A 14,420-nucleotide genomic window follows, 5' to 3' on the forward strand; every position below is an offset into this window, starting at 1 on the left:
TAGTAAAGGCTTGAAGGTCAAGAGTAATGTGGCAACAACAAGAAGGTTTTTTTTCTCTTCTGGTAACAACAAGCAACATAGTGAAGCTCTTCTAGATGCCGTACGGCCGTCGTCGAAACAATACAAACACAGACGAAGGTGGAGTCAAGGGCCCGTCTAGTGCGTTAACGTCTTTCCTTAGAGAACAGGGAATCAGCGCAGAACAAATTAGACTTCGATATGAACAATCCAAGAGACAAAAGGAGCCGGGTGGCACTACTGAAGTTGAAAGTGGCGTGGAGATTCCTGTCGAAGAGGTTACAAATAGGGATTTGGAGATCAAGATCAATACAGGATTGGATTCCGATGAGGAGGAAGTCGATTATGAAAAGCCTCTGAGTAAAAGACAGAGGTTGGAGCAAACGGTCAACGTCAGCTCTGGAACCGATTTGTACTGTATGGAATGTGACCAAGACTTTACGATATCGGTCTACTCGAAAAAAATGGAGAGAGACGGTAAGATTGGATACTTATGTCCATCTTGCTCGAAAATCCAGATAAGAAGGGAACGGTTGGCCAAAAGGCATGAAATTGAAGCTAGAAGACGTCGTAAGAAAATAGCGGCTGCACTACTAGACAAAAAACAGTTCAAACTACCTAGCTTGCAGGATTTTTGTATTAATGTGATAACTGAGAACATCAACAGTGTAGAAGCATTAGGAGAAATAGGTACTCATAATAAAATGAAAATATGCCGTATTTTGGCAAAGAATAGGTCTCTTAACAATAAAACAATCACATTGTTTCTTGATGGAAATACAAAGAAATTGGAATTTTGGGACTGTTCCAAGATCGACAAAAATTCACTTGATAAAATTGCCGTTTATTGTCCTAATTTAGAATCACTGACATTGAACATGTGTGGACAGTTGCATAATGATAACTTGCAATATTTTGGCTCCAAGTTGAATAACCTGAAATCCTTCCATCTTAATGGGCCTTTTTTAATCAATGATAATGCTTGGCAGAGCTTCTTTGAAAGTAAAGTAGGAAAAAATTTGAAACAATTTACCCTGATCAACACACACAGGTTCTCGAACGACTCCCTGGTTTGTCTTTTAGAGAATTGTGGAAATAATTTAGAATCCTTGACTTTATCAAGATTGGATTCATTAGACTCCAAACCTGTTTTTGACTTACTGCCACATTTTCTTTCTAGTTTGAAACATTTGGAAATCTCTTACCCCCATTCTAAAAATCTCATTGATGACGACCTAATAATCAATTTGTTGGCTGTGAATTGTGATAGTCTGGAATCTCTGAACCTCGACAGATGCTCTGACCTCACTGACCGATTTCTTACCGAAGGCTTAAAGCCATTCGGCTCTCATATTAGGAAACTCTCTCTCACAGATCTTGATCAAATTGACGACGCCGGGGTAGGTGTGTTGTTTGATGACTGGAAAATAAACGGCGGCTTAACGGACATAAATCTCGAGAGATGTACTCTTTTGACTGATGATTCTATTTACAAGATGCTAAGTCATTCAAGCGAAACCCTTGTACGATTGAAACTGAATAGTGTCAAATTAATATCAAAATCACTATTCTCAAAATTATCAAGAAACACCACTTTCCCCTTGCTAACATTTCTTGACCTGGGATTTGTTCGCAGTGTGGATGATTCGGTATTGGCTATACTATCAAGAATCTGCCCTAAACTTGAAATACTGGAAGTATATGGCAACAACAGATGCACAGAACGGGCTTTGATACGGGAAAACTTAACAGTCATTGGAAGACAAACTGATAGTATATAAAAAGATGTGATTCTTTTTTTATTTTTACATTTGTCCTTCTATATGTATACATCTTGCATCATTTATAAAATTACAGAGATTCATGAATATGTTTTACATTCAAACCCGCCTTTTCCACATTCCTGAAACGTGGCAGCGGGTAAGGGTCGTTTTCTGATTTGGTAACCTCAGTCAGTAATATAGAGTTTATTATCTGAGGTCTTCCTTCTGAGGTTGCGGCAGGATGGCCGTTCTCCCTGAGTAATCGTTTATCAATTATTTCAGAATCAGAACCACCAGCTAATCTGGTTTTCAAGTACGTCTTCATATGTGTAGACGACTGAAAGTCTGTTTCAATAATATTTTTGTACAAATCTCGATCAAACTGCTTAAGTTCAGACGCAGACAGGTTTTTCAGCATAAAAGCAGTATATTCTGTTAATAGCAAATTAATGGCTGATATACTCAAAGTGGAATATGACCGAACTTGTTGTATGATGTGAGTCAGATTCTTTTTGTTTCTCTGCGATAGCTCGAACTTGAATGCCATAAACCAATATGGTTTACTGCTTTTCACAGCCTCCGTGTTCAAAAATGACATAAAGGTGTCTCTTGTACGTCGGATATCTTTGTCGACAAACCACATGTATTTACATGCATTGACAATTAATTGTCCAGCCGTCCAAAAATTGATCAAACCTTTAAGGTGTCGAATCTCTGGCGAGTTTATCTCCAGGTTGTTTTTGGCCGAATTGTGGGTAGGTTTTCTCTTTTTGTCTAAATGGTTATCAGAACCATATTCCTTGTTGAATAGATGAGCACATTTTATTAAATCGTCGATAAGCGTCCTCTGATTCTCCTTGGACTCATGGTTTATCAGGAACTCTAGATAATGATCTATTAGTTCGGAATCGTTTGGCAATTTTTCGATGGTTGAAACATAAATACTTTTGCAGCTCTCAATATTCTTCTCCTTTAATTCCATATACCTGATATACATGTACCGGATATCCTTTGAATCCAACGGTACAAAATGATCACAGGCTTTATTGAAATTTGCTATTATGTGGTTTCTCTGGCCGTTATTCTGAATGAGATATCTGTTATAGCGAATCCATATATCACTGGTCAAACACGTTGGAATCAACGCCCGTTCATATAACGATATTAGCTCCTTTTCGTTAGAATTTGGCATCTTGCTATGGTATGCTTCCTCATAATCTAAATATTTGTTCCAATTAACAAGTTCTTCATTTGTAACCATACTCAATGTAAATGACGTTCTAACTATACTCTCAAATTTCCATTTCTCCTGAGATCTGATCTGCACCTCCTTAAGCAGGTCTCCAAAATAATCCTTTACTAAATCTTGCGAGTTCATTTCTATGTAGTCATCGTAGTTGCTTATCACATCTTTCGTCTTCTTTCCTTCGATATATAATATTAATTCTTCCTTACTTACTAAATCCAGAACTGCGAAATATTGTGACAATTTTTGAAACTCTTCATTATATTTGGCATACTGGTGCAATGGAATTTTTATCACTTTAGTTAATACCTTGACATACTCAATCGAATTTTGACCAAATCTAGATTTTGCCCACTTGAGATAGATATCCCAAAAATCGTGAGCTAAAAAATGAAACCCTACTTTATCTTCAGCGTGTTCAAGAAGCTTTTGGATTTCGTCATCAGACTTGACTCTGTTGGTGAGCAAGTTAACCAAATAATCCACCCAAAGTTCAAGTGAATGCGGGAAAACAACAGTTGCTCGTTTCAAAATCTCGATTGAAGGCAGCACACCTTCTAGTAGTTTAACTATCTTTGTGTATCTAGTCCAATATTTGGCGTAATAGGGGTACTTGGTGAGTAATCTATCAAAATCGGAATACATCAACAACCTCAGCTCTTTTCTAGACCTCAATAAATCAGCATGTTCGTTAGCTAACTTTTCATGATGCATAATCAATTCATTCCAAAAGATATCACTGAAAGGGTCGTCCTCCAACTTTCCCAGCAATTTCTCCCATTGAGGAAAATTGTGTAGTAACGAGTTGTCAGACATGACGGACAATTCAATTAAGCCTGGAAGACGCTATCAAGTTACGGCTAATCGACAGGAGAGTTAGCCCACCGACAGCTGAAACGAAGAAAAAAAAAACTCTAATGTGAACCACAAAATTCATGTTCTCATTCTTGTTTTTCAGGTGAGAAATATCTAAAATTTCAAGAATTTGGTGTGTGGTGGCAAATTGAAACGGCTCTATCTTTTTCTTCACGAGCTAGAGGTTTGAATTTGGGGAATCGGGGCTTTCTTTGGACAGGCAGAAAGACGAACAATGCAAATTATTTTAAAGGACTTTAAGAAGGAGAAAATCCCTGTTGAAATTGAAGCTTCTGACAGCGTCTTGTCTGGTAAAGAAAAGTTAGCTTCAATCAAAAACTGTGACGTTGATCAAATAAAGTTTGTCTACTCAGGTAAAATTTTACAAAATGACAAAACTTTCGAATCATTCAAAGTGAAAGAAGGTGACCAGATCATCTTCATGATTTCAAAGGCTAAGAAGGTGGACCAGCCGGCCACTACTACTTCAGAAACTGCAGCTCCAACAACGTCAAATGAAAATACTCCAGCTGTAGACTCTGCAGCTTCAACACCAACCCCTGCAAATCCATCTGCTGAGGAAGTGTCTGAATTCACGGCATCGACATTCGCACAAGGCTCGGTAAGAGAAACTGCGGTACAGAATATCATGGCAATGGGATTCGAAAGACCGCAAGTTGAAAGAGCTTTGCGTGCAGCGTTTAACAACCCTGATAGAGCAGTCGAATATTTATTGTCAGGTATTCCGCTTCCAGCAGAACCGGAGGAATCTTCTGCCCCAGCTGCTGGACCTGTCAACTCTCCAACATCCGAAACGACCGCTGCTACTGAATCAACAGCCACACAAAATCCAGGAGAAAATCTCTTTGAACAGGCTGCTGCTGCGAATGCCGGAGGTGAAGAAGAAGCTAGTGGTGACATGATGAGTCAAGTCAGAGAAATCCTCCAAACACAACCAGAAATGGCCGAAGTTGTTTTGCAGCAACTAGCAGCATCCAATCCACAATTAGCTGAATTTATACAATCCAACCCAGAGGCATTCCTGAGATACATTACTGAGGGTGATCAGACTGCTTTGGCTACTGCTCTGGGTGTCCCATCTGAATACATTGACGCTGAACAGGGCGGTTTAGAAGGTGAAGGTGAAGGTGGAGAAGGTTACCAAATTCAAATCACTCAAGAGGAGAGTGAAGCCATCGATAGGTTATGTGAATTGGGATTTGACAAGAACTTGGTCATTCAAGTGTACTTTGCTTGCGACAAGAATGAAGAAATGGCAGCAAATTTACTATTCACTGATCATGCGGACTAAACGCTAGATTTACAAGATCATGAATATACAAAGTCTACTTGACGGTGCTTTCCAATGTTTTTGTCTGCAACAAAATCATCCATAACAATGTTACCTTTACTATTTGTATTTTATAATTGAAATATCTATCACTCTTTCGAAAAAAAAGCAAATATTATTAATCATCCAAACAGAGCTTGAAAATTGGTAATCACTGGACATATATCCCTATCGTCGGACGACAAGGGATAGTTTCCTGGTTTTTCGATTATGAAACTAGTCAGTCCGGCAGATAGTGCTGCTCTTACCTCAAGAGGGTTGTCACTCAAAAACAAGCATAACTTTTTACCCTCGGTATCATTAACATCAACACCAATCTTCTCCAATATTTTCTCGTAGCTCTTGACATCTGTCTTGTTTCCTATGTTGACCGTGTCGAAATAATCAGTAATTAGATTGTTCATATCGGACCACTCAACAGAACCATTACTATGGACCGTTTTGACATTACCAAATAGAAGTTTCTGAGCTTTCACACTTCCACTACTATATATATACAGCCCATCACAAAGTCCAGACCAAAGCTTCATGGCCTCGACTGCATCCTCAAACAATGGAGCCATGATGGACCCTGTTGTATATCCGTTTTCCCATATAAAGCCCTGTAGTTGTTTCAATGTCGAATCTTTGATATCCTTGTCCACCAAATCATTGATGTATCTCAGAAGAGACTCTTTCCGTTGGTAGGTTTCTGAGGGGAACTGTGTCAATATCCTTTCAATCACATCGTTTGACTTCTTAGTTGGATCTAATGGGAATTTGTACTGGTCAAGAACAGAAGGTAATTCCTTCAGAAAATATGGGAAAAGTTCATCCTTTACAAAAGAAATTGGACATAATGTACCTTCAATGTCCAGAATGACATTCCTGTATCTCGTCGTCTGTTCCATGGGTTGGCTTGATACTTTGACAAAAGGTTTCCTCCTGGTGGTTCGGATATATCTTCGCAGTCTAAGTATGCACACAAATTTGATCAATCTTCAAAAATTCCAGCGCTTTTATGAAACCTCCATGATCCATCTATTTGAGTAGATTTGTGTAATTTTAGTACAGCCCTACTTTGTCAAGCTCTAAGTAAATGAATGAGGTTGAAGGTATACCCCCATCGGAACTAAAGATAAAAAGTGGTTTAGAACCTCCTGATATCAAAATCCAGTCAGAACCAAGTGCTATAATCTATGAAGATCTTATACCAGAGAATCTCGAAAAGCATCCAACATCCGACTGCAACAGATGCAAGAAGAAGTTTGCACAACTAGGGCCAAAACCTTTTAAAATGTGTGAGCATTGTCGAATAGCTCAAAGACAGAGGACGAAAAGGTGGCAAAAGAAAACAAAGGAGAAAGAGGGTGTCTGCAAGAGGTGTGGGACCGAGCTACCTATGGATAATCCAAACAATTACGTCCTTTGTGGAAACTGTCGGAAAATCTCTAACAAAAATAAATCTGAGAGATATCTCAAGGGAAAATGCATACATTGTGGGAATCCAAACATGGGTGATAGTGGATACAAAGTATGTCAAACGTGTAGGGAAAAGGATAGAATTAGAAGGCTAAACCTATCAAACGAAGGTCTTTGTAATAGATGTTCCAAGGAATTGCCAAAGGACGAAAGCACTCACCGTGTATGTTTGAAATGCCGAATAAAGAAGAGGATGAACTCAGGCCACGCACATTATAATCCAAAGTCCATTCGATCTACGGATTCAAATAAATTGCCTTCCCAGTTGACCACGCAAGGAGATACCACCTTGTACACTGAAATCGGGGACCTATATACAGCTAAATGTGATTCTGATGCCCGAAATAATCAAACAGCAGGGAAAAGACAGTTTGATGCGGATCAGCTCAGTTCGAAAAGACAAAAAATGGAGCCTACCCATCCACTTGGTACTTCTTCACAGATGAAAGAGCAAACTAAAAGCTGTGAGGTTGATATTTCTGTTTACGAAAAGGAGCTTACAGAGAAATTATTGTCAGAAACTTTTATGCAGCAAGACCACTCCGAGCTCAATCAGCAATTGAAGCAACTTACACGGTATACATCACATTCACAGCAGGATAACGGCACACTTGCAGAAGATGACTCTAAGTTTGACGATCAATCAGTTCTTGTTGATTTGAATGGATTAGGTGATTTAGATATAGATTACCATATGGATGTGAGTGATACCATCGGGGGTCATCATAATACAAACGATTGTAATGTTAATGCCGATCATGACGAAGAAGAAGATAATGACGACAATGGCGACGAAGAGGATGACGATGATTATGATGAAAACGAAAAAATGCTTAGGCATGTCCGAGAGGTTCAAGCGGGGCTGTTGTCCAATACATCAGAGCCTAGCGATGCTGAAATTGCTGCTGCTGTTGAAGCGGTTGCGGTTGCAGCTGCCGTGGCACGTGGCAACAAACAAAAGGATTCTTGAATTGACAATTTCAAATCAATGGAAATAACTATAAATAAAAAACATTAGTCGCCACAATCCCAACACTCATTATCAGCGTCAGTGGACTTTTGAAATGATTGTTATGGGACTAAGGAGCACGAACCATCTTTAATAGCTTTATTCCCTCCGTTTTAAAAGGAGGCAGGTTCTTCAAAGTGAAAGGGTGTCTATTTTCTAGTTTGTCCCTCCATCCACATCAAATTGGTGGTATTCTTGGTGGTGATACCTGTTTCTGAGTCCCGAAAAAGAGGGAGCTTTTCAGAAGACTATGTTCATTTTCCCCAAAAAACCTTTACTGCAACATGTAAACCGGAATTGCTACGCTGATTGAAACCTTAGAGTTTTTTATGTGTATATTACGAAAAATCTCCTTTATAGAAACCAATCCTACAGTTTCTGTTGCTAGTAGTGCTTTATATTCAAGACATCACTTTTTTTTCTCCACATCTTGTGACTAGATCAAAGCGATGCTTTAGAGTCACGGTGGATGTTTACCATATTCTGGCAAGCTTAGCTTGTAATCTGTATAGTTGAGAATGTTGGTTCCCAGTGGGTCTGTCATTGTCTGTCCCTTGTTTGTTTCCCTCGCTCTAGTCGCCGTAAATACCATGTGTGTTTTACTTTTATTATCGTATTCATCTCCATCTCTTGCAGTCGGTCCAGACTATACCTTCCCTCCTTCTTACTCTCCGTCTCTACGGCTTAAAATCCATTTTCATTAGTAATTATTCCTATCTCCTCGACCCACAACCTCCTCAGAAAGTGTGAAATTAGGAATGTCTTGCTAGAACACCGCCATTGCCAACGTTCCAAACAAAGGTAATCACCCCATCTATAGAGGACCGTGGGAACTGGTATATGTAGGGCAAGCAGCTTCTTGTGCTCTCTTTAATGCATGACACAATAACTTCTCTGCTGAACACCTACTAATCCTCGAGTAGTTGGCTTGTCTTTTCATAAACCCTTTGACTCCTCTGTTAGTGTCCCTCCAAACCCTCAGCTCTGTCTTCCTTCTCTGTGGAGCCCAATTGAAACGTCCATTTGGCTATGTTGCTCTAAGATAGATGGACATTCTTTGCTGAGCCTTTGAAGTCTCGTTAAAAAGTGCCAAGCCTCTTTTTTATATTCTTCCCCCCTCGGAGAAAAATTTCGCATGATTTCTGTGTTTCTATTTCTTGCCCCAGGCGGATTTCCTGTCATTGGCGATTCATGGCGTGGTAAATTCACATTGGAAAGCATATTGGAAAGCATACAAAGTATCTCTCGGGGAATTCCTCTAACTTCTACCCTCCGGTTCGGACACACATTTTGAGCATCGGAAATGGCTGCTATTATATGGGAGAAGGATGCATTAATGGAAAACACATTCCAGCTGCTGAAAAGGCACGGTTCTTTGCATAAAGTAAACATTAAATACGGATACATTTTATTTGGCGTGTCCATCTTATTGGTTGCATTGAGAACTCTGGCTCTGTGGTTCTACGATAAGTCATGGAAGAAAAGTAGTCGTTCAACAACTTATTTGAGATTGGCACGCTTCCCGCTGGCACTCTCGATGGCAGTGTTGGTTCTTGCTATAACATTTTTAATGTTTGTGAACCCACATTTGGAGAAAATTTCGGTTTTAATCAAAAGAACTGGACGTCTCTCGTACGCATTGATCCCTCTAGATTTGTTCCTGGCGGCCCAACCTGCTTGGTTTTCAATTGACAATTATCTGGATACCATCAAATTGCACAAGTGGGTATCTAGAATCATTGTTACTTTGGGCATGTTGCATGGCATTGGATTCTTTGTATACTACATTGAAAACAATACCCTGAACAAGGTGTTCAAGTTCGAGAACTTATTGGGTGTCGTGGTCTTCGTACTATCTCCTGTGATTATGTTGATGTTCAAGCCCGTTAGAAGTATAAGTTACCAATTTTTCTACCTCTTTCATACTATTTTTCTAATGGCCATGATCTTTTTGATAGAATATCATGCAAGACCCGGAGTTGGTTTTTTTTTATTCATCAACATTTGTCTGTTGATATCTCAATATGCGAAAAAATACTATTATTCAAAAGACATTACTATGACCGAAATCGTCGAACATCCAGGTAGTGACTACAAAATTGTAAAATTTCCAAAAAGCTTGTTGCCCGAGTCGTACTTACCTGCTTCCCACGTTAGGATTGGTTATAGCAAATGGTCACCTCTGTTTGTTTTCTTACCCTCTCATCCTTATACCGTGGCAACAACTTATCAAGACCACGACTTGTTGTCTAGTTTGGTTATCAAGCCCTCTAAGTTTCAATTGCAGCCTTTTGAAACTTACTCAATCATCCCGGTGTTCAAATCCTCATTGAGTCAAAACTTTTTCGATACTGCCGAAAATGTGTCTATTGTTTGTGGAGGTTCGGGTATCTCATTAGGATTGGGTATTTTTGAATATTTCAAACGCTGTAAGGTTGCAGATGGCAGAGATATCAAGCTGAAGTTCATCTGGATCACAGGTAAAGAGGACGATTTGTTCATCCTAAATGAACTCAATGTACAAGGTGTTGATATTTTTGTCACTAGCAGTGATTCCGATGAGTTGGATGCAGTTCAGGATGCCTTTGTTGATTCCGCAAATGATGTTTCTGATATCCCTCTAACCAATCTACCCAACGAATCAAGAGACTCGTTTGGCTCAGTTTTGCACAAGTATGAGAATGTTGCTGTTTTAGGTAAAAGACCCAACCTTGAGGTGATGCTGAGAACCAACATGTCCAAAACTATAGACTATGCAAACAAATGGGTTATTGCATGTGGCCCTCCTTCATTGATTTCCGATTGTGAGAATATTGCTAGACAGGAGAAATGTAGGTTTTTCTCTGAAGAATATGCATTTTAACACCAATGCGTCTTATTGTGCACAATGGTCCGCTGTACAAGTTGGTCGATAACGATCGAAATTATAAACGAATAATCGATAGACGATTTAGGTTTATTATATGGATGTATCAGTATGTTTTTGAACAGTCCGAAACTATAACTTCTCATGATTCGTTGTCTTTTTCTACCAACTAACGCTAAACCGTAAAACAGTTTCAAGAACTCTCCAGATTATGTAATGCATTAGACGAAAATACAGTTATCTGAAAATTCGAAATAAGCAAGTATGGCAACGTCGTTTTGAGCTGTAATCACCTATACCCAAAAAACCGCCAAAGCAGTCAAACAGTAAGCATGTTTGTAACTATCTCCCATTCGAGCAGAAAGTCCAAACAGTCATTTTACTATTGCATCAGTAGCGCATTTTACCAGCTAAGGTATAATACTTTTGATGTTCCAAGCATCAGTCGGTAGCACAACACTCAGTTGATTTGATACCTAAATGGAATAAGTCGTCAGATATGGATTTCCAAGAGTATCATCTAAGAAAATGTTTAAAGCGTTACAGTTCAGAATATTTCTCACACCATGGCTAATTACTGGTGTCAGAGTTTGCTGTTTATATGACTTGAACCACCATCAGGTGGGCGTTTCATTCTGGTTCACTCGCTTACTAACGGGAACTGAGCTTTAGTAGAAACCAACGATTGAAACAGGATCTCATTCTGGCTGTTCTACATTCAATTCAGAATAGGACAAACAAAAACGAACATTGCAAATTGGGGCACACAAGCTCCAGCCCAAAAAAAATTACCTGATTTTATCTTTTCCCTCTCGAATGCACCATCAAAAGTAAAAACCTTTAGGAGGATCAACAGTTAATAATTGAAACGGGATGTTTTATGCACCACACGACTACACGATATCTGACCTCCCGAAATGGCTGTAAGTATATCTCTTGTGTTGTCTTATTTTCATTTTCAAGTTACTAACACTCTCACCTGATCCACTCCCAACAGATTGGAAAAGTCGTACATGTTGCCTTTGATTTGACGCTTGCAGCAGGTTTTCTAGCTGCAATTAAGAAGAACACAGGAATTACTCCTGATATCTCTGTGATAGGACAGCCTGATGTGGAATACTATGCATACAAATATCTTGATTATGGTGACTACGTATATGACAAGAGCGTAGACTTCATGAGAAAATCCCAATTTTTCGTTAAGAACCTGTTTTAATAAGCATTCAGTCTCACTCCAGTTTGTTCCTTTTTGATTCTCTTCTATAAAATTTCCTATACTTATAGCTTCTCTCTGTTTATACAATCGTTCAAAAATCTAAATCTATTCGATTCTACCTGTATTCCCCTAATGGGCACTACACAACGAAAATAGCATAACTTATGAAGGATTGAAAGGCATCAAATATCCACTATTCACTAATCCAGTTGCACCTCCATTGGAAGAGTTGACTTCCCCATGCCTACTATACTCACCTTCATTTACATGAGTTCTATTGGCAAAAACACTATAGTACATACCGTACTGCTCACCCTCTTCGTCTTCATCTTCCTCCTCATCCTCTTCAGCTCCCACATACAATCCAAAGTTCTGATTACTAGGTGCAACCGAAGTGGTCTGTTTTTGGTTCTCATTTGCGTTTGTAGTAAATGGGGTGGCCATATTGGGAAACCGTTGAATTCCAAATGAGTCTGAGGGTTGATAGGGTGACTGTTCTTTGTAGTTGGAAGGCTGATAATAATGCAATGGATGATGTTGTGATACCGGTTTCGTGTTTCTAGGATTATTCATGGACCTCATAGTCTCCCAAAAATCCAACTCTTCATCTATGTCCTCTGTCACATACGTTTTCTTCCCTGAATTAGATCGAGAGTCGTTATTTTTATTGTTATTTCGACTTGAACCGCTGTTGTTATTGCTATCATTGTTGCTTGTTGAGGGATTAATCTGATGTGCTGAGTGTGGGAAATTGCTGTTTACTTGATTGGTGTTTAAATTTGCTCCCGCTAATGTAACATTTGAAGGATAAAACTGTTGTCTATGAGGCTTTGAATTCTCCTCTGACATGTTTTGGGAATTACTTCGACTTTCACCGTTAAAAGTTGGCGGCTTTTCATGGACACTGCTGTTATTGTTGGCCTTGGCTCGTTCCTCGCTATTCAACAGGCGAAACAAAGAGTTCTCATTGTAGTTTTTATTTGAATTGTTTGAATCAACAGTGTTGTCGGGAGAAGATGAAGATGTCAATTTGGGCACCTCTGTTAAAGGAGGGAGATAGTTGAAATGTCCATATCGAGATAAATTAGCTTGCGGGTCAGTATTGACGCCAGCTGGAGTAGAGGAGTAATGGTGATGAATATGCTGATGAACAGTCAACGTAACGCCATTGAACCTTGCCAAATCAATAAGATAATGCGCTAATTCTTGGGTTTTTATGTTACCCGAATATGATTTCATTTCCTCTTTCGTTCGTGGATCAAGGAGAGAAAATGACCAATCGGTCTGGGTCCTTGAAGGAGTCGCCACACGAGGGTACATCGTAGTAGTTTTAGTGAAAGTTGGAGTGATACTTGGAGGGGTGGGAGTGTTGTCAATGCCACCGGCCTTTTGTCTCTTGTTTGCTGGTTTATCAGAAAGGTCAGTGTTATCGCTAGCCATTGATTCGGCGGGGCTCAGATCTTTGTCTGATATGGACCTTTTCTTTTCTTTACCAGCTTTAGTATCTTTTTTATCTTTCTTAGAAACTTTGGCTAATTCACTCTCTTTGAACTGAACAATAGGTTTGCCGTTTTCATCGAGAACTCCTACGGCCTTCTTGATGGTGTCCGATGCACTATCCTTGGCTATATCAGTCATGATTTTTCTCCATCTATTACGGCATGTTAAGCTTGGTCTGGTAGGTAAAGCTTGCGATATCTGCCTCCATTTCGTTCCATACTCTTTGACTTGTTTTATCAGAATCAAATCTTCTTCTAGCGTCCATGGTTTAAGTCGTTCTCTAGTATCACTGTTTAAAACTTCTGTATATCTCTTGGAACATTGATCTTCGTTTCTGCCCTCAATGTCGTTAGCAACTTTCTGCCAGGCGGGACCATGGATTTTGAAGGCCTTAATAAGGGCTTGATCTTCTTCTGCTGTCCATTTTCCTTTTCTTAAAAATGGATCTAGGGAGCTTACCCAACGTTTCTTGCACTCCTTACCTCTTCTTTTCGTGATCATATTGTTAGAAATATCAACCCAATCTATACTTTTGATGTCAATAGGCTCATTGTTGTATTTTTCTAACTTACTGGTTTTGATATATTGTTTTATAATTAAACTTTTTAAACACTCATCCTCCTCTGCACTCCAGGCATTTCTTCTGTTTTTTCGAAAAATTTGGTAGCCTAACGACTTGCTGATGGCTAAATGATCGATTGAACCAACAGCTGGTTTCTCAACAATCAGTGGAGATGGTGCCGCCTCACCGAGTGTTGGTGAATCAGTGGCAGAATTTTTTTTGTGGGTGTCAGCCATTACTTTCTTTTTTTCTCTAACTCCCAATCCAAATTTGATATTTGATAGTAAGTAAGCCTAACAAAAAATTGTGTATCTACAGTTCTGGGGGTATTTGTAAGTTTTGTACGAAAATTGAATGATCCTATGATGCTATAGGCATGATTTACAATAATCTAGGCAGACTATTATCAGTAAGGAAATGATGTTATAAAAAAATTCTCAAAATAATAATAAAACAAAATAATAATAATAAATAATAATAATAAATAATAATGAAAAATAATAATGAAAAATAATAATAAAAAATAATAGTAATAAAAAAAGGCTTCTCTAGGACGACAAATACTATGTCGTG

General features: G+C 39.0%; 8 protein-coding genes across 8 annotated transcripts; 5 read left to right on the plus strand and 3 right to left on the minus strand.

Moving 5' to 3' along the window:
* Positions 1-95: 95 nt before the first annotated feature.
* On the plus strand, positions 96-1,799 carry C5L36_0A04070 (uncharacterized protein; the record flags this gene model as incomplete). Its single annotated transcript, XM_029463425.1, has 1 exon — positions 96-1,799. One exon carries the CDS (start codon positions 96-98, stop codon positions 1,797-1,799), a length of 1,704 nt encoding a protein of 567 aa, XP_029319285.1.
* Positions 1,800-1,869: 70 nt separating this feature from the next.
* C5L36_0A04080 (uncharacterized protein) lies at positions 1,870-3,843 on the minus strand (the record flags this gene model as incomplete). The annotated part of the gene is made up of 1 exon (XM_029463426.1): positions 1,870-3,843. One exon carries the CDS (start codon positions 3,841-3,843, stop codon positions 1,870-1,872), a length of 1,974 nt encoding a protein of 657 aa, XP_029319286.1.
* Positions 3,844-4,117: 274 nt separating this feature from the next.
* C5L36_0A04090 (uncharacterized protein) lies at positions 4,118-5,194 on the plus strand (the record flags this gene model as incomplete). Its single annotated transcript, XM_029463427.1, has 1 exon — positions 4,118-5,194. The coding sequence occupies one exon, from the start codon at positions 4,118-4,120 to the stop codon at positions 5,192-5,194; it is 1,077 nt and encodes a 358-aa protein (XP_029319287.1).
* A 161-nt stretch (positions 5,195-5,355) lies between these two features.
* Positions 5,356-6,123, minus strand: C5L36_0A04100 (uncharacterized protein; the record flags this gene model as incomplete). The annotated part of the gene is made up of 1 exon (XM_029463428.1): positions 5,356-6,123. One exon carries the CDS (start codon positions 6,121-6,123, stop codon positions 5,356-5,358), a length of 768 nt encoding a protein of 255 aa, XP_029319288.1.
* Positions 6,124-6,311: 188 nt separating this feature from the next.
* C5L36_0A04110 (uncharacterized protein) lies at positions 6,312-7,664 on the plus strand (the record flags this gene model as incomplete). The annotated part of the gene is made up of 1 exon (XM_029463429.1): positions 6,312-7,664. The coding sequence occupies one exon, from the start codon at positions 6,312-6,314 to the stop codon at positions 7,662-7,664; it is 1,353 nt and encodes a 450-aa protein (XP_029319289.1).
* A 1,342-nt stretch (positions 7,665-9,006) lies between these two features.
* C5L36_0A04120 (uncharacterized protein) lies at positions 9,007-10,566 on the plus strand (the record flags this gene model as incomplete). Its single annotated transcript, XM_029463430.1, has 1 exon — positions 9,007-10,566. One exon carries the CDS (start codon positions 9,007-9,009, stop codon positions 10,564-10,566), a length of 1,560 nt encoding a protein of 519 aa, XP_029319290.1.
* A 920-nt stretch (positions 10,567-11,486) lies between these two features.
* C5L36_0A04130 (uncharacterized protein) lies at positions 11,487-11,785 on the plus strand (the record flags this gene model as incomplete). Its single annotated transcript, XM_029463431.1, has 2 exons — positions 11,487-11,492; positions 11,567-11,785. 2 exons carry the CDS (start codon positions 11,487-11,489, stop codon positions 11,783-11,785), a joined length of 225 nt encoding a protein of 74 aa, XP_029319291.1.
* Positions 11,786-11,947: 162 nt separating this feature from the next.
* C5L36_0A04140 (uncharacterized protein) lies at positions 11,948-14,083 on the minus strand (the record flags this gene model as incomplete). The annotated part of the gene is made up of 1 exon (XM_029463432.1): positions 11,948-14,083. One exon carries the CDS (start codon positions 14,081-14,083, stop codon positions 11,948-11,950), a length of 2,136 nt encoding a protein of 711 aa, XP_029319292.1.
* Positions 14,084-14,420: the final 337 nt, after the last annotated feature.

This window comes from Pichia kudriavzevii, chromosome 1 (genome assembly GCF_003054445.1).
Source record: "Pichia kudriavzevii chromosome 1, complete sequence".
Classification (NCBI taxonomy): Eukaryota; Fungi; Ascomycota; class Pichiomycetes; order Pichiales; family Pichiaceae; genus Pichia; species Pichia kudriavzevii.